This window comes from Sparus aurata, chromosome 2 (assembly GCF_900880675.1).
Source record: "Sparus aurata chromosome 2, fSpaAur1.1, whole genome shotgun sequence".
NCBI lineage: Eukaryota > Metazoa > Chordata > Actinopteri > Spariformes > Sparidae > Sparus > Sparus aurata.
Genome location: NC_044188.1, coordinates 28942830 through 28958407, shown reverse-complemented (window position 1 = coordinate 28958407; position 15578 = coordinate 28942830). Strand labels below are relative to the sequence as shown.

The following is a 15578-nucleotide window of genomic DNA, read 5'->3' as shown; positions in this document are numbered from 1 at the left end:
ACTCATTTATTTATGCTGTGCTAAAGATCAATGGATTGATAATGAGCGTACAAAACAACTGCGTGTGTGCGTGTGATGTTTAATCATAAATGCACTGTATCTGACAGATAATGCAGCAGTTACGTAAGTGAGAAAGTCAGAGTCCACTGGGGCTGAGCTGGATGGCACCAACACAGCCACCTACTTTCCAATGAATACATTAGCAAGAGAAGAATATTTGTATCAGCCATCATATTTTGTTTGATTGCCTGTTCACAATTTCTCCATCACACATCATGATAGAATAAGAGGCAACACAGAACCTGATGCAAAAGTGTGTTTGTTTCACTTCTTATTCAACAGGTGCAGTGCGTCACGCTGATAATGGAACATTTAGCAGAGCTTATGAACACCTAATGTTCCCAATGAGTTAAAAAATTAGCTTTGCAAATGTGAATGGGCCCTGAATGGGAATTTTGATAAACTAAAGAAAAAGTGAATATAATCTGTCCAGAAACTAGTGGAGAAAATGACTTACATCATGCACAAAGCAGATGTCTTAACAGACTTTAGAAAACTATAGTTTGTTAACATGAAATCAAGTTAATTTGGGGGAATTTTTGGGACAGAAATTTGAAAAAATTAAGATTTTGGCATTTAGCAGACACTTTTGTCCAAAGCAACCTGCAGTAATTCATACATACATACACTGATGGAGGTGGCTGCCATGCAGGGCAGTGTCCAGCACATTAGGAGAAGTTTGGGGATCAGTATCTTGCCTGAGAACACTAAGACATGTAGACCCGGGGAATCGAACCAGCAACCTTCCAATAACAAAACACCAGCTCTACCCCTGAGCCACAGTTGCCCTTATAATTGTCCACGGTGTTTGAAATTTGTCTTTGGATTCAATACATGGCTAAATATAAAAAATCAACCCAGAGTTAGATGAAGTCACCAACAATGATCAACCTGTAATCAAGTACACAGAATAAACTTTCATTTCAACATGGGAGAACGGGTCTTAATAAGTAGGGGGTCTGTGTGTCTGATCATCCGTTCTGATCGCTATGTCTAATTTTGTCAAACAATAAACATCCATATAAACACGTGTTATGCCCAGCTCGTTCAAGAGCACAACAGAGGAGGAGGAACCACACAGTGAACAGTTAAATTAACCCTACATTTATTTAAAGAACAGAATTTAAGTGTAGGTCAGTAGTCAGTGGTGTGGTGAAAGGTGTTGGATGTGTGCGCGGTGTGTTTGTGTGTAATTGTAAGAAAACGAAAGAGTAGTGTTGTGACATTCACGAACGAACCGATTCTATTGAACGGCTCGTTAACATGAACGATGGGATCCGAGTCGCAGCTGGGAACCTTTTTTTTTTTTTTAATATCACTGTGTGCTCCTCCTTTGCTCCTCTCCCTGAGTGGGACAGAGAAGTTACATGGGGAGGAGCGCAGCCCAGCTGCACGGTGCTTATTAGATATGCAAATGTAGCATGACACCACCCGAGTTGTGCACGCTGCCTTGGCGCAACCCCCCCCCCCAAAAAAAAAACAGAAACACGTGACTGCCCCTGCCTCGGAGAGCAGAGCAGCTGCAGCGGTCTTAATTAGGAGGAGGACAGTTTTGTTCCAAATCTCACCCCATCATACCTCCCAGTAATTATTTCCAAGATAAAATGAGTTACCACCAGGCTGGCTTCTTAAAACTTAATACATTTAAAAATCAGTCAAATGAGCCAGTTTTTTGAACGGCTCTTTGAAAGGAACGGCTCACCATGATCCGGTTCCCCTACAAAAGAGTCAACAGAACCCAAGCAAACCATACAAAAGCACATTGGGATGCCTGGAGGAACCAGCCATCCAGGAGGGAGAGAGAGCACCATCTTGGAAAGGCCATGCCTTTGTAGATGAGGCCACAGGTGGAATGAGTCTCCCCAACGAGGTGGGAGGGAGACAGGCAGGGAAAACCTGGAAAGGGAGGAGCACAGAGAGGTCAGCAGAACACAAAATGGCCGAGGGCCATCACACATGTATTTAATCATGTCTAAGAAACATATGGCTTCTTTTATAAATCATCTTTTCATGGGCCCTGACAATAACCACACTGGTGCTGCCAGTCTTTAAGTGTTCAGAGTGTGGGGCTTCAGGTAGATCCTCTGCACCTTCTGCCAAATAAGGCCACATTTACACATAGCCATGTATTTATAGAAACAAATATTTCCCCGCCTCCGTTTTCAATAATAACATCGTGCACACAACATCGTTTTCAAAAAAGTTGTCATTTACATCAACCCGCATAAATACGCCGTCGAGCACCATTATAACTATGCCAAACCTATGGCCGGCAGTGTAGGGAGAAGGATAAAGCCATGCAAGCCAATCAGAATCCTCAGAATCGACAACAGCGAATAACAAGAACGACTTCCTGTTCCTTTCAAACAAACTGTAAACATAGGGCGCTCACATGACGTTAAGCAATTTTTGGCGCATAATGTGACGTTTGAGAACCTAAAACCCTGTTTCTCCCAGATGACATGGCAACACATAACCGGCGTTATCAGAAATCTCTACTTTGGCCGGAGATTTTAGAAATAATCGTTTTCTGTGATAAAAACAGGGTTTTCGTGTAAATGAGAGGCCAGACCACAGGGAAATATCTGCGTCTTCCCTTGGTGTAAACGGGGTCCATTGTGTCCCACTGTTTAGGTTAATTGGCCTCTCCCTTGCACCCTCAACCACCAGCTGTTATCACTGAGCAATCAATTCCCACAGCATTGGGAATCATTTAAAAGCAGCTCTTCGCTCACAAGGACATTACAGAGAAATTCTGCTGCATCAGGTGTGTTAGCAGGTATGAAATGGCATTCACTTGTCTTGGATTTGACATCATTCTGACCAGAATATTCTCGTTTTGTGTTTATGCAGTTTTCTCTCTTGCAAATCAACTTGAGCTCTATTCAGAACCGGCCCACGTAATTAAAGCAGGTTGAAGTAAGTAAATTACTATCTACAACTGTTTTTGAAAACCCTGTCATCTAAAACTAGGATGTATCTACAGGATGTTGTGGTTTTCATTTCTGCTGATTGGGAGCATCACCTGTGGCCCTGTCAGAAAAGGTAGGCCATGGTGGCTTTTTAGCAAAAGAAAATTATAAGTTGCCACTCTGTATTTTAAATTGCCCTTGTTTCTCCTCAGACTACAGATCAAATGAGGCTGACACAACCTTTATGCGGCAGCCATTTTCTTCTGGGTACTGGTACAGTGGAACAGGGATGAGTTCTGGCCCGGGCAGCAGCTCCCCTCTACCAAGTCTCACCAACCCAAGCTTTGACAAAGCTACTGAACTGCCTGCTCAAGATGTCGTTTACTACAGCCCAGGCAGCTACGGCAGCACCAACATGGCTGGGGGTGAGGCGTTCAGCAGCGGCTACTCTAGCTACAACAGCCCTGAGGTCGGTCAATATGGGGTTGCTAATGCAGCTTCTCGGTATGATGTCGCTGCTCCAGCTGGCGGCTATGGTGGAGGCTACGGTAGCTCAGCTGGTGTTTATGGAGGGGAAAGTTCCTACGGGTTTGCTCCAGCCCCTCAAGATGAGGTATGGAGCTCTGGATCTGCTGGCGAAGAAATCTCTGAGCCGGTCTTCAGTGACGTGTCCGATCTGGAGCCAGTGTACTCCTTCAGCTCTCGTTCAAAGTACCAACGAGGAAGAGCCGTATTTGCCCAAACCCGCTACACCCCAGAAGAGCCCGTTCCCCCACCTCTGCCAGTATCCATCAGCAAAACTGCTTCCAAGCAAAGCAATCCTAAAGCTACAAAATATGGTTACCACTGATCTCTGGTAAGACACAGTTCACACAATATCTACCCCCATTCTCTATGTGCCGCCTGCACTTGGTTTACTTATGTCTTTGCCTTGCAGGTCTCAATGCTCCAGATGTCTCATCGCTGCTACATGAGCTGATTCAAATAAAGTCTTATATCTTAAACTTGGGTTTAAAGGTGTCAACTGTTCAGGTCGATGCAGCATGTTTCATGCGACAATTTGCGCATGGGGTTAAGGTGACTATCTTAAATGAGCTAAAGATGACACTAGCTGCACAAATTGGGATTTTCATTTGATGGCAAGCACTTGCCATAAAACTAACTGTACTCACTTTAGTTAATTGTGCCATAGTACATGTACAAAGGGTAAAGATAAAAACCTGCCTCACGGCTTTAACTTACTGGCTGATGGCTGGAGATGCTCAATAACTCATGATGCCATCCATTTTGTGAAGTTCTCCTGCAGCAGCTACCCCCAACATGATGCGGCCATGTCCATAGTTGGGATGGTGTTCTTCAGCTTGCAAGTTTTTTTATTTATTTTTTTTCCTTCTCCCCTTCAAACACCATTATGGCAGAACAGTGCTGTTCCCATGTGTATTGTAAACTGTGGCCTGTTAGTCCTTGCTGAGCAGCCGTTCTGGTTTATCCCTTACATGCATGGAGGTCACTACAGTGTACAGCCATCTTAAAAGCAACATTAGTGTTATGTCGTTCGAACAAATCTTTTGCATGAATGGAATCACTTCATGAACTGATTCGTTCCTTTCTCAGTTCAATTGAGCTCAGCCGGGAGTGGAACTGCCGCGACTCGCACATCTAGGAGGACGTGATTCACGTTTGTGCTGTGATTTGTTCATGATTCGAGAACCTACTGCACACAGAACTGTCGCTGAGGACGTGATGATTCTCATTCACGTACTGTGCTGAAAGTGACGCTGTGTCACTCACTCACTCAGGGCAGGGGAGTTGATTCACGTTCAGTAACTGTACTGCTAAAATTAGCGCTGTGTTGCTAGCATCATGTTAAGTGATTTTACTGTGCACAGAGGATACTTTCACCGTGTAATTTTAGTGCATGTAAAACGTTACCACTCAAAGAAGCGCTGTGTCTCCCGCGAATGATTGTGTACTATAGTCCGTGAACACACCGTCCCTCAGTAAGTGAACTGGAACCTCAGGGCTGATTAATGAACTGAATGACGGATCGTTTGGCTGCTCATCAGTTCAGGGAGTTGGAGAGCACTGAACGATTTGGTGAACAAATCTTTTGAACGAATCATTTTGATGAACTGATTCTAGAGATTCAGTACAGTAAAAAGAACTGCCGCTCCCATCACTGTGGCACATCCACTTCAGTGGATGCAATTGCATCATCCCATACACTGCCACCCATTGCAAGTGGGGAAAAGGGTGAAACCAAGATGGCTGACTGTCAGCAACACCAAGTTGCTCCTTTATTTCTGTTCAATGCTTCTATAAAGAGACCCTTGCAGGTAAGAAAAAAATATGGTTACAACTAAGGCAGGGGTCACCAACCTTTTTGAAACTGAGAGCTACTTCATGGGTACAGAGTCATACGAAGGGCTACCAGTTTGATACTCTTCTGAAATAACAAATTTGCTCAGTTTGCCTTTAGTTATATATGATGATACTCATCTATGTGAAGACACTGATCACGTTAATGATTTCTCACAAAGTATCAACAATGACTTAACAAAGTGGGAAACAGATAATATCAATATTCAATTTTCATTTTTAGAACAGGTCTGAGGGCTACTCATATGGTCCTTGGGGGGGCTACCTGGTGCCCGCGGGGAGAAATTGAAATTGATTAATCACATGTCCACTAATTTGTACATCATGCATCACTGGCTATATTTCAACCACAATCCAAAGGCTACGATCAGTATATTACTACTGCTGGTCTTGGAAATACTTCATCTGCAGTAACTTTTTTTGGCTGTTAGAATGTAACATGGAAGTTTTTGTTTATCTTCATTTTGTAGAGCTCAGGAGTAGAGCGTAATAGACAGGCCTACAAGATAGTGGAGAAATTACCACAGTCAAGTGAGTGGGAGAATGCTGGTAGCAGTGATGAGGAATGGCTGCCAGAACAGGAAGGATTAGCAAATGCTAGCAGTAGTGACAGTGGAGCTGAGGACACTGAGTCTGAAAACAATGCTGTGGGAGCTGAGTATACAAATGATTGTCAGAGAGTTGAGGCTGAGAATGCTTTACCTAACAGAGCTCAAAGGAAAAGGGCAGAAAAAAACAGCAGGTATGTCTGGAAAACTAAAGACAACGAGTTTGAGGGAGACTTGCCTCATTTTTTAGGAGAGTGGAAAGTGAATGTTGAGGGAACAGAACCAATAGATTTCTTCATGCATCTATTTCCTGAAGATCTGACTGATGATAGAGTGCATAATACAAACCTGTATGCACTCCAAAAAGGAAAAGAAAATCTGGCCATGATATCACAGGAGCTGAAAACATTTCTAGGAGTAAATGTGGTCATGTCATACATCAGATACCCAAGTTCAGGGATGCACTGGTCATCAGGCAGGACTTTGTCTTGATTTGATAGCAGATGCAATGCCACTGAACAGATTTGAGCAGATTCTGAGCTACATTCACTTTGTTGATAACTTCTCACATGACCCCGAAAATGCAGATACGTTCTTGAAACTCATACCAGTGTCAAATGCGCTCAAGGAAACCTTCTGTTCAGCAGTCGACCCTGAAGAATTAAATCAATGTAATAAACATGGACCCGCTGACTGTTAATAATCATATAGATGCTGTTATGTGTTGTGATTGAGATCCTTACCCACCAAGCAACCTGGAAAGTGACAAAGTTAAATTTTTTGCTCTAAATTACATCATTACACAATTGCCATCAGTAAACTGGACCCTATCTGACTCTCACTCGCGGGGAGGGAGGCTGTTTTCTGGAGGAAAGTTCACTGAAGTCTCGGTCGGGAGGGCTGACCTACATTGTGATTTTTTTCAAGACAGTAACTACAACACAATAGTGAGGAAGACAAACACTTGGTGAGTTAAAGTTTTTTAGCCGGTAGGACCGGCGGGAGGACAGACACTTCTCCAGGTATAACTGCAGAATTTTTTCCTCATAAAGTTGCCAAAGACAGTTACAGTTACTAAGTTATTGTTGTTTGGTCCTGTAACGTTGCTTTTTGGTTCATTTTTCTTTATTTTGTTGAGTGAAGGATCTGTGTAGTTATCAGACTCTAAACACCATCAGACCGACACGCACCCGCTCTGCGCTGCCGGCTTATCCATTCACACAGGTACAGTTTGCCTCTGCTGCACCTCTGATACTACCTCTGGAGGTGTATCAGAGCCACAGCAATATTTCACCCCTCACTGCATCTGGAACTTTAACACAGAGGAGGATGTGGAGAATCGCCACAGGAGCCCAGCACTCAAAAGGCAGTGTGAATGGGGCTACTGTCTCCAGTCGGCTGTGTCATGTCTTCAGCTTCCAGTTAGTTTGACTTCTATAGTGAATAAAGGCATTACTGACACAAACACGCTTTGGGTCGGCCGCCACCCCAAAGCGCCATTTTTTGACAAGCTGGGAATGAGACTCAAAAATCAGCTTTTTTTTACAAATGGCACCTTTAAGCAGGTATTAAATTGTTCACTTCATCATGTTATCTGAGTGTGTTAGCATGCAAAAAAATAAATAAATAAATAACAAAACACCAATTAATCTACATCCGGGAATGATAGGAAATTTTACATAAACCAAAGTATAAGGGATATTAAGGTCTTGACCTGATGGTGATGCTAGACAAAAAGTCTGAGGATATTTAAGCAAGGTCATCAGGATTCAGGACCATCAATGTCTGTACATTTCATGGCAGTCCAGCATAAAGTTATCTTTCTTTCTTTTTTGTTTTACATATTTCAATCTAGCTGATGCTAGAGGCTAATATGTCTGGTTTCTTCTAGAAATGTTGCTCTGTCTTCATAATTTGATCGCCTATGTTCACACACTGGAGTAATAAACATATCAACCATTAGTCAGTGTGATGACAGTTGAGTGTTGAGGCTTCAGGTGTGATGAACTGACATCACAGCTGCAACAGCTGATAAAGATATATTTATTCTTAATGCTACAAATACATTTCCATATATCTTTAACACCCAAAACTAAACACACACACACACACACACACACACACACACACACACAAAAGCATTCCTGTAGTCCATGGAATTAGATGCCACACAGGACACATTTACTTCTGGGGTTCGTTTAGCTGACAGTTTAATGCCGACCAAAAATTAGAACAGAGTCACAATTCATGGCAGCTTTTAACCAAAATAATGAAAACAAAATTTACCAAATACACAAAATATGGCAGTGGCGTATGGCTAATGACAGATAACAGAAAATAAAGCCTGTCAAATACATATTTTACATCATAAACCATAACCATGCATACAAAAGATTACCATGGAAGGTACAATACATTTTTACAGGACACTTACATTCTACCTAGTTTTTGTGTGTAAATTAGTGCTGGAAAAATTACTTACATCATGCACAAAGCAGATGTCTTAACAGACTTGAGAAAACTATAGTTTGTTTACATTAAATCAAGTTAATTTGGAGGAATTGTTGGGACAAAGATTGTAAAACATTACAATTTTGGCATTTGTCCAATGCAACTTACATTAATTTAAACATACATTCATACACTGATAGAGGTGGCTGCCATGCAGGGTGGTGTCCAGCACATCAGGAGCAGTTTGGGGTTCATTATCTTGCCTGAGAACACTAAGACATGCAGACCAGGGGAATCGAACCAGCGACCTTCCAATAACAAAATGCTGGCTCTACCCCTGAGCCATAGCCACCATTGTTATCATCCACTGTGTTGGAAATTTGTCTTTGGATTCAAAACATATTGGCTGAATATGAAAATTCATGTGGCTCAGACAATATGCTACTCTAAACCCTGAGTTTGATGAAATCACCAACAATGATTTAATAATGTCTAAGAAATATATGGCTTCTCTTATAAATTATCTGTCAAATAGGCCCTGACAGTAACCACACTGGTGCTGCCAGTCTTTGAGTGTTCAGAGTGCGGGGCTTCAGGTAGACAGTTGTACTGGATCCTCTGCACCTTTTGCCAAATAAGTCCATTGGGTCCCACTGTGGAGGTTAATTGGCCCCTCCCTTGCACCCTCAACCACCAGCTGTTATCACTGAGCAATCAATTCCCACAGCATTGGGAATCATTTAAAAGCAGCTCTTCGCTCCCAAGGACATTACAGAGGAACTCTGCTGCATCAGGTGTGTTAGCAGGTATGAAATGGCTTTTGTTTGTCTTGGATTTGACATCATTCCTGACAAGAATATTCCCGTTTTGTGCTTTTGCAGTTTTCTTTCTTGCAAATCAACTTGAGCTCTATCCAGAACCAGCCCACGTAATTAAAGCAGGTTGAAGTAAGTAAATTGGTATCTAAAAATGTTTGGAAAACCCTGTGATCTAAAACCAGGATGTATCTACAGGATGTTGTGGCTTTCATTTCTGCTGATTGGGAGCATCACCTGTGGCCCTGTCAGAAAAGGTAGGCTATGGTGGCTTTAATCAAAACAAATTACAAGTTAAGGCTCTGTATTTTAAATTGCCTTTGTTTCTCCTCAGACTATGGATCAAATGAGGCCGACACAACCTTCATACAGCAGCCATTTTCTTCTGGGTACCGGTACAGTGGAACAGGGATGAGTTCTGGCCCGGGCAGCAGCTCCCCTCTACCAAGTCTCACCAACCCAAGCTTTGACAAAGCTACTGAACTGCCTGCTCAAGATGTCGTTTACTACAGCCCAGGCAGCTACGGCAGCACCAACATGGCTGGGGGTGAGGCGTTCAGCAGCGGCTACTCTAGCTACAACAGCCCTGAGGTCGGTCAATATGGGGTTGCTTATGCAGCTTCTCGGTATGATGTCGCTGCTCCAGCTGGCGGCTATGGTGGAGGCTACGGTAGCTCAGCTGGTGTTTATGGAGGGGAAAGTTCCTACGGGTTTGCTCCAGCCCCTCAAGATGAGGTATGGAGCTCTGGATCTGCTGGCGAAGAAATCTCTGAGCCGGTCTTCAGTGACGTGTCCGATCTGGAGCCAGTGTACTCCTTCAGCTCTCGTTCAAAGTACCAACGAGGAAGAGCCGTATTTGCCCAAACCCGCTACACCCCAGAAGAGCCCGTTCCCCCACCTCTGCCAGTATCCATCAGCAAAACTGCTTCCAAGCAAAGCAATCCTAAAGCTAAAAAATATGGTTACCACTGATCTCTGGTAAGACACAGTTCACGCAATATCTACCCCCATTCTCTATGCGCCGTCTGCACTCGTTGACTTATGTCTTTACCTTGCAGGTCTCAATGCTCCGGATGTCTCATCGCTTCTACATGAGCTAATTCAAATAAAGTCTTATATCTTAAACTTGGGTTTAATGGTGTCAACTGTTCAGGTCGAAGCAGCATAACAAAGACCAGGATGTTTCATGCGACAGTTTGTGCATGGGGTTAAGGTGACCATCTTAAATGAGCTGACGACAACACTTGCTGCAAATTGGGATTTTCATTTGATGGCAAGCACTTGCCAGAAAACTAACTGTACTCACTTTGTACATGTACTATGGCACAATTATTAACTAAAGGGTAAAGATAAAAACCTGCCTCACAGAAGACCTATATCTTATACTGTCATGATGCTTGGGCTCATTGTCCATTTGGACTTATTTGCAGCAAAAGCTTTAACTTGCATGCTGATGGCTGGAGATGCTCAACAACTCATGACGCCATCCATTTTGTGAAGTTCTCCTGTAGTAGCAACCCCTAACATGATGCTGCCATGTCCATAGTTGGGATGGTGTTCTTCAGCTTGCAAGCATCTCCATTTTTCTTCAAACAACATTATGGCAAAACGGTGCTGTTCCCATGTGTATTGTAAACTGTAGCCTGTTAGTCCTTGCTGAGCAGCTGTTCTGGTTCATCCCTTTCATGCATACACTGTAAAAATGAGAACTAGTAATTTATCTCATTAGTTTTCAAATTAAACTGAGAAAAAAGCTTTGCAATAAGCAATCTATAAAATCTTGTTTGCCCAGCAAATTTCCCTCATTGTCTTAACTATTTTTAAAATCAGCATAACAAGGATTTGTAAATCTTTGAGCAGATTTTTGAGTCAAGTTGGGCCAACTCATAGATTATTTATGTGCGCATGTCTGAACCATTTTGAACAGTATTTAACGGCTCTCTGCTGAACAGGTGTGTCCACAGGAGCTTCAGGTAAACAACCAGATCTTGCATCGCAGGCGGAAGCTGTGAAGAGTTCAGCTTGGAGTCGATCGAGTTGGTTTATTAGATGAGAACCATTTTTGGTCAATGCTATGGAGGACTAAACCTAAGTATAAATGCATAAAAGCTGAAATGTATAAAAGTAAAAATAAAAGAGTAAACGCTTTCTATTTCTGTTCACCTACATGTATTTCCGTTCACCTACATTTATTTCTGTGTCCATATGTAAATGAGGTAGGAGGTCGGTAGAATTTCTTTGTCTCACAGGATTCTCCTAATTAGGTGAAGAAGATCCAAGTTGGCAGAACTCTTGGCAAAACTTAAAAACCTTAGTTAAGTCAACAACAGCAGGCAAAAGTTGAGAAAACTCAAATCTCTTGCATCATGTTGCCTTGATATTTTACGTTCTCTCAACTTGTTCTTTTTTACAGTGTAGAGGTCACTACAGTGTACAGCTATCGTAAAAGCTGTTTTCTTGAATATGCACAAGTTTGATGGCACATCCGTGAACACACCGTCCCTCAGTAAGTGAACTGGAACCTCAGGGCTGATTAATGAAATGAATGACGTATCGTTTGGCTGCTTATCAGTTCAGGGATTTGGAGAGCACTGAATGATTTGGTGAACGAATCTTTTGAACAAATCATTTTAATGAACGGATTCTAGAGATTCAGTACAGTAAAAAGAACTGCCGTTCCCATCACTATGGCATATCCACTTCAGTGGACGCTATTGCATCATCTCATACACTGCCACCCATTGCAAGTGGGGGAAAAGGGTGAAACCAAGATGGCTGACAGTCAGCAACACCAAGTTGCTCCTTTATTTCTGTTCAATGCTTCTATAAAGAGACCCTTGCAGGTAAGAAAATATGGTAACATCTAAGGCAGGGGTCACCAACCTTTTTGAAACTGAGAGCTACTTCATGGGTACTGAGTCATACGAAGGAATACCAGTTTGATACACTCTTCTGAAATAACAAATTTGCTCAGTTTGCCTTTAGTTATATATGATTAATGATACTCATCTATGTGAAGTCACCGATCACGTTAATGATTTCTCACAAATTATCAACAATGACTTAACAAAGTGGGAAACAGATGATATCAATATTCAATTTTCATTTTTAGAACAGGCCTGAGGGCTACTCATGTGGTCCTTGGGGGGCTACCTGGTGCCCGCGGGCAATGTGTTGGTGACCCCTGATCTAAGGAGTCATGCAATTGCAAAATTCAAAGTATTTCATATTTGGAAGAAATTGATTAATCACATGTCCACTAATTTGTACATCATGCAGCACTGGCTATATTTCAACCACAATCCAAAGGCTACGATCAGTATATTACTACTGGTGTTCTTGAAAGTACTTCATCTACAGTAACTTTTTTTGGCTGTTAGAATGTAACTTGGAAGTTTTTGTTTATCTTCATTTTGTAGAGCTCAGGAGTAGAGCGTAATAGACAGGCCTACAAGATAGTGGAGAAATTACCAAAGTCAAGTGAGGGGGAGAATGCTAGTAGCACTGAGGAGGAATGGCTGCCAGAACAGGAAGGATTAGCAAATGCTAGCAGTAGTGACAGTGGAGCTGAGGACACTGAGTCTGAAAACAGTGCTGTGGGAGCTGAGGATGCAAATGATTGTGAGGGAGTTGAGGCTGAGAATGCTTTACCTAACAGAGCTCAAAGGAAAAGGGCAGAAAAAAACAGCAGGTATGTCTGGAAAACTAAAGACAACGAGTTTGAGGGAGACTTGCCTCATTTTTTAGGAGAGTGGAAAGTGAATGTTGAGGGAACAGAACCAATAGATTTCTTCATGCATCTATTTCCTGAAGATCTGATAGATGATAGAGTGCACAATACAAACCTGTATGCACTCCAAAAAGGAAAAGAAAATCTGGCCATGATATCACAGGAGCTGAAAACATTTCTAGGAGTAAATATTGTCATGTCATACATCAGATACCCAAGTTCAAGGATGTACTGGTCATCAGGCAGGACTTTGTCTTCGCTCAAGGAAACCTTCTGTTCAGCAGTCGATCCAGAAGAATTAAATCAATAGATGAACAGATGATTCCCTACAAGGGCCGTCTGTCTGTTAAGCAGTATGTCCCCAAAAAGCCCTAACCCTGGGGTGTGAAAATGTGGGTGAGAGCAGGATCCTCTGGATTAGTGTACAGATTTGAAGCCTATCATGGTCCAGCTGAGTCAGATCAGTCAGTTGGGAATGGATGGAGACATAGTGATGCGCCTCTGTGACGACATACAGCAAAAGAATTACAAGGTGTTTTTTGTCAATTTCATTTGCTCCATTCCACTCCTTCAGGCATTATGACACCAAGGGATCTATGGCATTGGCACATGCAGAAACAATGGGCTCCATGGAGCACAACTGAAACTGAAGAGTGAAAAGAAGCTCAAGCAAGAAGCAAAAGGAAGGAATATTACACCTCCGTTTTAGAAAGACAGGGCGGCACATTGCTCAACGCCGCCGGCTTATCCATTCACACAGGTACAGTTTGCCTCAGCTGCACCTCTGATACTACCTCTGGAGGCGTATCAGAGCCGCAGCAATATTTCACCCCTCACTGCATCTGGAACTTTAATACAGAGGAGGATGTGGAGAATCGCCACAGGAGCCCAGCACTCAAAAGGCAGTGTGAATGGGGCTACTGTCTCCAGTCGGCTGTGTCATGTCTTCAGCTTCCAGTTATTTGACTTCTATAGTGAATAAAGGCATTACTGACACAAACACGCTTTGGGTCGGCCGCCATCCCAAAGCGCAATTTTTTGACGAGCTGGGAATGAGACTCAGAATCAACTTCTTTTTACAAATGGCACCTTTAAGCAGGTATAAAGGTATCACTTCATCATGTTATCTGAGTGTGTTAGCATGCTAAAAAAAATATAAAAATAACAAAACACCAATTAATCTACATACGGGGATGATAGGAAATTTTGCGAAAACCAAAGTATAAGGGATATTAAGATCTTGACCTGATGGTGATGCTAGACAAAAAGTCTGAGGATATTTAAACAAGGTCATCAGGTCTGTACATTTCATGGCAGTCAGGCAAAAAGTTTTCTTTCTTTCTTTTTGGTTTTACATATTTCAATCTGGCTGATGCTAGAGGCGAATATGTCCGGTTTCTTGTAGAAATGTTGCTCTGTCTTCATAATTTGATCGCCTATGTTCACACACTGGAGTAATAACAATATCAACCATTAGTCAGTGTGTGATGACAGTTGGTTGTGGAGGCTTCAGGTGTGATGAACTGACATCACAGCTGCAACAACTGATAAAGATATATTTATTCTTAATGCTACAAATACATTTCCATACATCTTTAACACCCAAAACTAAACACACACACACACACACACACACACACACACACACACAAAAGCATTCTTGTAGTCCGTGGAATTAGATGCCACACAGGACACATTTACTTCTGGGGTTTGTTTAGCTGCCAGTTTAATGCCGACAAAAAATTAGAACAGAGTCACAATTCATGGCAGCTTTTTACCAAAATAATGAAAACTAAATTTACCAAAAACACAAAATATGGCAGTGGCGTATGGCTAATGACAGATAACAGAAAATAAAGCCTGTCAAATACATATTTTATATCATAAACCATAACCATGCACACAAAAGATTACCATGGAAGGTACAATACATTTTTACAGGACACTTACATTCTACCTTGTTTTTGTGTGTAAACTAGTGCTGGAAAAATGACTTGCATCATGCACAAAGCAGATGTCTTAACAGACTTGAGAAAACTATAGTTTGTTTACATGAAATCGAGTTAATTTGGAGGAATTGTTGGGATAAAGATTGTAAAACATTACAATTTTGGCATTTGTCCAAAGCAACTTACATTAATTTAAACATACATTCATACACTGATAGAGGTGGCTGCCATGCAGGGTGGTGTCCAGCACATCAGGAGCAGTTTGGAGTTCAGTATCTTGCCTGAGAACACTAAGACATGCAGACCAGGGGAATCGAACCAGCGACCTTCCAATAACAAAATGCTGGCTCTACCCCTGAGCCATAGCCACTATTATTATCATCCACTGTGTTGGAAATTTGTCTTTGGATTCAAAACATATTGGCTGAATATGAAAATTCATGTGGCACAGACAATATGCTACTCTAAACCCTGAGTTTGATGAAATCACCAACAATGATTTAATAATGTCTAAGAAATATATGGCTTCTCTTATAAATTATCTGTCAAATAGGCCCTGACAGTAACCACACTGGTGCTGCCAGTCTTTGAGTGTTCAGAGTGTGGGGCTTCAGGTAGACAGTTGTACTGGATCCTCTGCACCTTTTACCAAATAAGTCCATTGGGTCCCACTGTGGAGGTTAATTGGCCTCTCCCTTGCACCCTCAACCACCAGCTGTTATCACTGAGCAATC

At 42.1% G+C, this 15578-nt stretch overlaps 1 protein-coding gene across 5 annotated transcripts; it reads left to right on the top strand.

Moving 5' to 3' along the window:
• Positions 1–2748: 2748 nt before the first annotated feature.
• Positions 2749–10290, top strand: LOC115574445 (probable peroxisomal membrane protein PEX13). 5 transcript variants are annotated; one of them, XM_030406002.1, is made up of 5 exons: positions 2749–2827; positions 2914–2979; positions 3047–3105; positions 3185–3828; positions 3910–3976. In XM_030406002.1, exons 3-4 carry the CDS (start codon positions 3048–3050, stop codon positions 3820–3822), a joined length of 696 nt encoding a protein of 231 aa, XP_030261862.1. In that variant the 5' UTR covers positions 2749–2827; positions 2914–2979; position 3047; the 3' UTR covers positions 3823–3828; positions 3910–3976. The 5 variants fall into 5 exon arrangements, with proteins under 5 accessions (XP_030261862.1, XP_030261869.1, XP_030261849.1 ...); XM_030405989.1 differs by lacking the exons at positions 2749–2827; positions 2914–2979; positions 3047–3105; positions 3185–3828; positions 3910–3976 and adding exons at positions 9072–9144; positions 9232–9297; positions 9364–9422; positions 9500–10143; positions 10224–10290; XM_030405992.1 differs by lacking the exons at positions 2749–2827; positions 2914–2979; positions 3047–3105; positions 3185–3828; positions 3910–3976 and adding exons at positions 9135–9156; positions 9232–9297; positions 9364–9422; positions 9500–10143; positions 10224–10290.
• Positions 10291–15578: the final 5288 nt, after the last annotated feature.

Excerpts from the sequence above, each read along its gene's own strand:
- LOC115574445 (XM_030405980.1), top strand. The coding sequence starts at position 9,320 with ATGTTTGGAAAACCCTGTGATCTAAAACCAGGATGTATCTACAGGATG. Across the intron at positions 9,423-9,499 it reads CTGTGGCCCTGTCAGAAAAG|ACTATGGATCAAATGAGGCC; the intron begins GTAGGCTATGGT and ends GTTTCTCCTCAG.